At 46.0% G+C, this 8,521-nt stretch overlaps 1 protein-coding gene across 1 annotated transcript in view; it reads left to right on the top strand.

Moving 5' to 3' along the window:
* The first annotated feature begins 7 nt into the window (after positions 1-7).
* Positions 8-8,521, top strand: part of ZCCHC14 (zinc finger CCHC-type containing 14) — a 48,737-nt gene continuing 40,223 nt past the window's right edge. The window contains 1 exon segment of the mRNA XM_031060149.1: positions 8-529. Within this exon segment, the coding sequence (XP_030916009.1) occupies positions 380-529 (150 nt within the window). The 5' untranslated portion in view covers positions 8-379.

Here is an 8,521-nt window from a genome sequence, read left to right as displayed (position 1 = left end):
CGGCGTGTACCGCTGGTTCTCCGAGCTGCCCTCCCCGCAGCGCGTGGAGTTCCTGTGCGGCCTCCTGGACCTGTGCATCCCGCTGGAGCTGCGCTTCCTGGGCGCCTGCCTGGAGGACCTGGCCCGCAAGGATTATCACTCCCTGCGCGACTCCGAGATCAAGGCCAACAACCCCGCCGACCTGGGCAGCCTCACCAACCTGACGGACGAGGTGGTGCGCAGCAAACTCCTGGTGTCCCTCGCCCTGCTGGGCTCTGCCCACCGCGAGGCCGCCGGGGTCCTGTTCCGCACCCTCACCCACATCGACTCGGTCATCAACAACTACGGGCTGCAGCTCAACGAGGGCCGCACGGGGGATGAGTTCCTGTTGCTCTTCACCATGGCATCCAACCACCCGGCGTTCAGCTTCCACCAGAAGCAGGTGCTGAGGCAGGAGCTCACCCAGATCCAGAGTCTCATGGCCAGCACCAGCAAGAATCCCAGCACCTCTACCCTCAACACCATGGCAACCTATCCTGGCTGCCATAAGGTGGGTATCCTGCTTTTTGCGCGCTGGAATGGCACCGGGCTGCGTCTTCGGCTCTCATTTTAAACCGTGCTTTAGCCCAGTGCTAAATGGCAGCTACAGAGGCAGGCATTTGGTTGATGGTGGGGATGGTCAGCTGAGGGCACCGGGAGAGGATGGATGGAGTTTTTACGAGCTTTTGACATTTAAATGAGAAGGGGTTGACGAGCAGATCACCAGCAGCAATATAGCCCTCCGTGATTGCTTCTCAGAGCATCTGCTGGGGGAGCAGTCCTGCCAGCTGCGTGGAAAACCGGTGATTGAGGAGGGGGAATAAAAGCATCTCTAGATAAAAGCATCTGTTTGAAAGTTCCCCCTGGAAAAAGTTGGAAAGGAGGAGTAGCTGTCCAGTGCCCAAACCATCTTGGTGAGACTGGGTTTTGTTTAGACGGATGTGATGGCAAACGTTTGGAGTTGCTGGTGTTAAGCTCAAAGAAATGTTGTCGTTTTCTGTCACTCTGCATCCCTCGGGTATTGATCCTGGTGTCGGGGTTCACCGTCATTAACTTGCTGTTCTTTCATTCAGTTAAGCCAGACAGGGACGTTTTAAGATGTGCTGTAAGTCATTAGATATGTGGCTGCTTAATTGCTCTCAGCCCGCCACAAATTAGGGAGTCAAAGTGTCTGTGCCTGATTTTAACCCGCTGGAAAGTTCAACCTAAGCCCCAGCTTAGAGGGTGCTTGTGAGAAGTTAACAGGCTGCAGCCTTTGAGGGTGAGTGGATGATATGTTACCCTGCTCTTGGGAAAGGTGGGGAATACCTAAAAGCTGTGAAAACCCCTGGATTGGAGTAATACCCTAAATAAAGCTGTTTCTCAGGGCTCAGTAGAAATTTCACTAAGTTGAGTGTTGAATTCCAGACTGAGACAGAAATCTCTGCACAGTCGTCCCCTGAATACAAATTCCCTTCCAATTTCATGTTTCTTTAAACACCTCTGCTTTGTAAAATTGAGATGTGTTCAGCTTCATATTTTTCTTATTCCTCCCTTCCTATCTTGTTCCTAATCTCCTGTAGTAAGGGGGAAAGAACAAGGCATGGGAGAGCCTCTTCATTCAGCTGAGACCTCCATGTGGATAAAATATAGCTGGAAAGAATATTTCACACAGGATGTAGAAGGATGTAATTCAAACCAGAAAAAAGCTTCTTTTCAGGTACTTCACTACTTGCAGCTTCCCTTATTCAAATGATGCAGCGACCCTGGGTTGGAAAGGAAACCCTGTAAATCATATCCAAGATAAGACAAGCAAAAAATAAAGATAAAATCAGGCAGGCAGGAAGGTTTTTGAGAGTCTTCTTTCTGAGCTGCAGGATTTACGGAGCTGAGGAACTCCAGCACTATTTATGTCAATCTAAGATGGACGGAGAATCCATCCTGCCATTTTTCCTGCCAGGAATAAGGCAGCCAGGATCGTTTGATTTTTTACTGAAGGGTTGTCTCTTTGAAAAGCACATTTTTATAGATTCTGTGTTGAAGAATCTTGGTTGCTAAGTACAGAATAGTGAGAGGGAACACAAAGGTGACTTTGCCTTCACAGTCTCTGAATGTGCATTTTGTTTGAAGTGATGCAGATTTCCTTAAGATTATTTTTTTGTTGTTGTTCTTAACTGGGTAATTCTGTTACTTTTAGAGTGAGCAGTTGGCTTAAACCAGGAGTTGGATGAAGCAAGTGGAAAAAACAATCTCTCCATTCAGCCCTGTTTAACTATACACAAATAAATTCCAACACCGAGTCCTTGAGGTGTTACCAAGTGATGTTGTGACAATCCTTGTGCTGTAGCATCACCTAGATAAAAACAGTGTGGCTGTGGAGAGAAATTGAGTGCCCTGGGATGCTGCTCTTCCTCCTTGGAACTGGAGAATTCCCTCCCTGGTGCCAGCACTTTCTCCTGGCTCCTGTTGCTTTACTCCAGGGTTAGCCACGCTGAGCTGATTCTGGAGTGTTAAATGGGGGATTCTGCTCCTCTCTGAGCTCATCCTTAAGGAGCTGGAGAACCACACCTCACCATTTGAGGTCCTGAAAAACTTCAGGAAGCTGGGATGGTGTGGATGTGAGATGGGTTGCAAACAGGGAGTGTTTGTGAGCTGGCTGAGTTACCCTCAGCTTCCCCCTCGGGAGAGTGGGAATTGGGTGTAACTCTTGTGTAACTGTACCTGCCCTGCTGCTACAATTTCTGATTTATGGTTAACTTGTTTAGTCGGGGAGATGCAACAGAAATCTGAGCAGTGCTCTTTGTTCTCCTTGCAGAAACTAATGGGAATGTGCTGCTTCTGCCTAGCCAGCCCTATTAAAATATACCCCAACCTGATACTAGCTATAACTTTTTCCAGAGAATTGGACCTTGCATTCCTTTTTCCATCTCCTCTTTCACATTTAACAGTGAAATATCTCAAAATCAAATTGTGTTTAACAGTTGATACAAATTTACTGTAAATATTTCATGATTCCTCAGGTAGCTTTGGGGTAGGTGAACACAGCTGAAGGTGGTCAGTGATGCAAACTGCTTTTTGCTGTTTCCTTTTACTGCCTGCAGTTGCTGACTATGAGGAGGCTTGAAACAGCTGCCCATGTATTTTTTGTGCTTTTTCAGATGCTTCTTGTCTTATCGGAACCTTAACTTTGCAGGAAAAGGTGGCTGTGGCTGGCTTTAAGTAGGTCAGTAATTATTAGATTGATGGTTTCTACGTGATGGTATAAAATGAACATTTTATGAACAGGAGGGAAAATGCTGCCCTCTCTCTACATTGCCTTGGACTCGGTGAGGATGGAATCATGGAAGCTCCTGATGCTGCCCAGGACATCCCAGCAATCCCTCCTGGCTCTGCACAGCTCCTGCCAGGAGGGAGCAGGAATTTCCCCATGGAAAGGGAGGTCAGGGATGGGAACTGCCCAGGGAGGGTTGCAGTGCCCATCCCTGGAGGTGTCCCATGAAGGACTGGAGGTGGCACTCGGTGCTCTGGGCTGGGGACAAGGTGGGGACTGGGCTCACATTGGGCTTGATCACCTTGGAGGTCTTTTCCAAGCTCAGTGATTCTGTGATTCTCTGCTGGAGTGGATAGCAGATGGAAACACAAATCTGAACTTGAATTCTGTGATCTACATGGACGCTGGACATCTTAATATGAATCTCTGCATGGACTTCAACCTCTCAAGAACTCTACTGCAAGTAACTCTAAGGACAGAACTTCAGAGCTAGGGAGGTTATTCATGAAGCTGTCACTCTGTTTCCTGGAGTTCTTTCATCTCCTCATTGAGATCATGCTGTAAAACCAGGGAAATAAAACCAGGGAAATCAGAGAATGCTTTGGGTGCTCAGCACCTGCTCTGCTGTGACAAGGGCTCTTCAGTGAAGTCAGGATGATGAGCTGTAGGTTTAGATCAGATATTAGGAAGGAATTCTTGGCTCTGAGGGTGGGCAGCCCCTGGCACAGGTGCCCAGAGCGGCTGTGGCTGCCCCTGGATCCTTGGCAGTGCCCAAGGCCAGGCTGGATGGGGCTCAGAGCAACCATGGCAGGGGCTGGAGTGAGATGAGCTTTGAGGTCCCTTCCCACCCAAACCATTCCCTGATTTTGTGATGATGATTCTGATCTGGTTGTGGGTTCAGCTGCAGAGCCAGGCTCAGAAATAGTCACCCTGAGTGCAGTTTGTTTGCAGCTGAAGAGAAACAAGGGGCAGTGACCCCATAGTTATGTGGTTGTTTCGGGCGGGTATCTTGTGAATGGGAAGGAGAGTTCTTGCCCAGTCAGCTTCCAAATACTGCACCAATGGCTATTTCAAGTTTATAGCATAAGGGACTATTTTTCACTCATGCTAATTCCATAGGCCCCTCTAAAACTTCCAAAGAACTCAAGGCTGTGTATTGGGAGCTATGGAGTTGCTCTGAGGGATCCATTTCAAACACTTTCACCTGTCTGCACTGTTTGCCTCAGGAGCATGAATGGACATAACTCCATTGAGAAATATTCTGATATTTTTATTTCACCAATGGAGTGATGAGTTATAAAAAACCATCACTTGCTGGGTTGGAACTGAGTTGTCAAGCCCTCACAGAGACAGCAGTGCAGCTATTATGTGATCTATGTCAGCTGCCTTTATGGCTTTTTTTTTTTTGAGCTTTGTGGGGTTAGAGTAAATAATGAGAAACTTAATTTTTAGCCTCTTTGAGGGTATTTCATGGATTCAGCAGATGACCATGTTGAGAGCAGTTGCTGGCTGGGATTAGAGTGTTTACTTCCTGGTATCAGGAGTTGCTATCTCAGAATGATCTCACTTTCCAAACCACATCAGTCCAACCTCAGGAGCTGTAGGGACAGGTCTTGTAGCTTCCAGCTGGTGACATTGCCAAGCCCTGCATGTCTTTTGCATATCCTTTGAGAATTTTTGGGTACTCCAGGCAACATGGATTGCACACACCTCTAGATATTCCACTTTAGAAATGTGAGGCTTCCCCTTCTGGTTCTTTTCTTACTCATGGTTTAATTTGAAATGTGATAAAATGGTTCAGTCTTAAACCTGCAATATTTTCAGAAATGAGCTTTACTTATAAAGGAATCCTTGGGCAGTAACAATATTAATTAGCACCAAATTCACTTTGCCTAATCATATGATACATGATGAACTTGAGTTTAGGAACCTAAAGGAGTTTGCCTGGGAGATGCACTGTGCACCCAAACATCAGGAACAGAGCAGCCAAAAAAAATGTGTGTTGAGCTAATAATGATGATGTTTTTTCCATGAACTGTTTTCCCATTTATTTTTGCACGGGCTGAATGAAGTTTTTGTTTGAAGAGTGCATTCCACTTCACTTTTTAAAATTTACTCTTTTTTTCTGCCAGTTACCTCAGAACTGTTAGTTGTCAGTGAAACAACACTGAAGTGAGGCTCATTCTTGTGGGATAAAGATAAAGATGTTGGATGTTTTGGACTGTACCAGATCCAAACTGTTTTAATGGAATCAGTGCATGAGCTGGAGGAGATCCTGAGTGGAGAAGCAGAGCCAGCAGAAGTTAACCACACCTCACAGGCATTCCAGGGGCTGACTTCAAAGGTGCTGAACAGCAGCCTTGTTTGGAAGTGTTTAACCATTTGGTTGGTGGGTTTGTAAATGTTTGAGGAGCTAAAAAGGAGGTGCTGTCACCTTCAGTGACAGTGGGTACAGCCCTGCCCCTTCCTGGCAGGGCAGAGCTCAGCTCCTTCTGGCATCTTTCATATTCAAATACTCCACTCTCCATTTGCTTGCTCTGGAGTGCTTTTTATCCCTAAGAAAAGCAAATATAGTCCCAAGAACATAGATAAGATTTCTCAGAGCCCACAGAATTTTATTATAGAAATGCTGGATCTAATTTGTCTGTGGAAACAAGAACCATGGTCATACTTCCACTTGAATTTGAATTCAGTGTTGGAGGCAGTTGAATTGAAGCTGTTTCTTCCTGAGGTTTGAAATGGGTATTAACTCAAGCAAAAGGATGTTGGTATGGTTCAGATCTGTGTTGCTTTGTAATGAGCAAACTTCTAAATTCCTTGCTCTTGCTTCATGCTGAACCAGAATTTTTCCATTGATTCCATTGGGATAATTATCCAATAATCAGCATTGGGAGGGATAAACCTTTTAACAGGTGTTCAGGCTATAAAGAGTTTCAGGGCTTTTGTGAATAGCTGAAGTGATCCAGAAATAATCAGATCAGTTACTTAAGAGCAAGGTCTTAATTTTAATTACAGACCTGCCAAGTCCTGATGATAAACAGTGAAAGTGAACACTTTCCATGTGTATTAGGAATTGTTCTCCAATGCTGCCTTCTTTTATCACCATAAGTGGAAAAAAGAAAGATATTGAGAGGTTGGAGGGTGTCCAGGGAAGGGAATGGAGCTGGGAAGGGTCTGGAACCCCAGGAGAGGCTGAGGGAGCTGGGAGGGGGCTCAGCCTGGAGAAAAGGAGGCTCAGAGGGGCCCTGTGGCTCTGCACAGCTCCTGCCAGGAGGGGACAGCCGGGGGGATTTCTCCCGGGGAACAGGAACAGGAGGAGAGGGAACAGCCTCAAGCTGCTCCTGGGGAGGTTTAGGCTGGATATTAGGAAAAATTGCTTCATTGGAAGGGTATTCAGGCATTGGAATGGGCTGCCCAGGGAAGTGGTGGAATCACCATCCGAGGAAGTGCTGAAAAAACGTGTGAATGTGGCACTGGGGGATATGGCTTAGTGGTGATCATGGTTGGACTTGGTGTCTCAGAGGTCCTTTCCAACCTTAAGGACTCTGTGGTTCCATGATTCTGTGGACTTTTATTGCACTCAAGCCATTACTTCAGTGAATATTGAGGAGGGGAAGGAGGGAAAACTAGAATTCAGTTGATTTGTGACCTGTCAGAAGATTTCTTTGTGAGTTGTTGCAGGAGAGACAGGGCTGGTTAGCTTTTGGTGGCATCAGGTGAAGAAAAAAGATCAGGTTTGTGCATCAGTGCTGGGGTGTAGAGCAGCAGTGTCTGTTCCAAGGTCTGCTTAGAAACAGGGATTTGTTTGGATTTTGAGGTGGTTTGAATGATTGGTTTGTAAAATTCAGATTTGATGAGTCCAGTACCTCTATGGTAGATTTATGTTCCTATTATTAACAGTGTTCACCATTCTTTAAGCAAATGGCTTTTAGTGGAAATGAGTCTATAAAATCCAGCCCAGACTTATTTTGGTCCATCTGTTCTCCTGAATTCATGAGTAGCCCCGGAGCAGGTGTGTGATTGTCCTGTGGTGTTTAAGTACCACATGCCTCATTTCATCCCAGAGAGTCTCCCAGGACAAAACCATCTGATCAATTATCCATTATCCCATTTCCCTGGGAATTGCCTCTTCACCCTTTGTGTTCCTCCTCTAGGAGAAAAGGTAGATTTTGTAGCTGCTGAAACATGGAGGCACCTGGCTCTTACAGCTTATTTGGACTGTTGGAGCCACTTGAATTTTAACACAAACCAAACACTTCCAGCTGCATCCACATCCCAGTCCAACAAAGCAACTAAATATGTGTAAATTCAAGTGCTGAGCACTTTACTGGGTATATGGAGATTGGAGGGTGTTTGTGAGCACTTCTTAACCATCCTCATGGAAGAACCTGAATCTTCTAAAGGAAAAGGTTGGAATTTTCTTCTTCTGGTGGGAGAGCAGTCAGGAGTTTGGATATGAGTAAATGCAGGAGTGCTGCCTGAGGCAGTGGTTTCACAAGACTGCCTCCTTACTACCCAGAGGAAGGTGTTGGCTCAGCCCTGCCCCTCCTGGGCTTGTCTCAGTGCATTTGGAATTCCACATCCCTGCATTAGTTGCCCTCATCTCCCACTTGGATTTAGCCTGATGAGCAATCATGTGGTGTCAGCCTGACAGCTGAGTGTCAGCAATGCAATTTTTATTCAGATTACCTCAAACCCTGAGTTTGTCCCTTTGGTGGGATCAGCCTGAGCTTGCAGGGGCTGTGTCCTTGCCATCAAACTTCTCCTGGAGCGCTGCTGCCAACAGGATTGCACCATGTTAAAGGCCTTGGTGTTAACCTCAAATAAGCTGCTGTTAATACTCAGTAATATGAACCTGGCAGGACAGGAGGTGAGTGGTTTTTACCCCTTGGAGTCACTGTTCCAGTTCCTGGACTCACTCATACATGTTACCTGCTCCTGGTGGGGCAGTTTATGGCTAAAAACTCCTTTTTTTAAAAGATAATTCAAAAGCCAGTATGGACAGAAGCATTTCTCTGTGGGACTCTCGATTTATCACTGGCCATTGTTGAGAACATGGGAAAGTTTTCTTGTGTGATCAATGGGAGAATGTTTGTGTGGCTTGGAGCTCCAGGACCTCACTTATCTCACTCATTGCTCCTATATATTGTTTGCTTTTCCTGTGTAATACATGACCTAAATTTCTTACCTAACCAGGTGCAGAAATCCATATTTTGTTCCCTCAGATCCTGTCTCATTGTTCCATGTGTCCAT

Source organism: Geospiza fortis, unplaced genomic scaffold, assembly GCF_000277835.1.
Source record: "Geospiza fortis unplaced genomic scaffold, GeoFor_1.0 scaffold102, whole genome shotgun sequence".
NCBI classification, from domain to species: Eukaryota; Metazoa; Chordata; class Aves; order Passeriformes; family Thraupidae; genus Geospiza; species Geospiza fortis.
The sequence above is the reverse complement of the archived record's forward strand: the minus strand, read 5'-3'. Positions and strand labels throughout refer to the sequence as shown.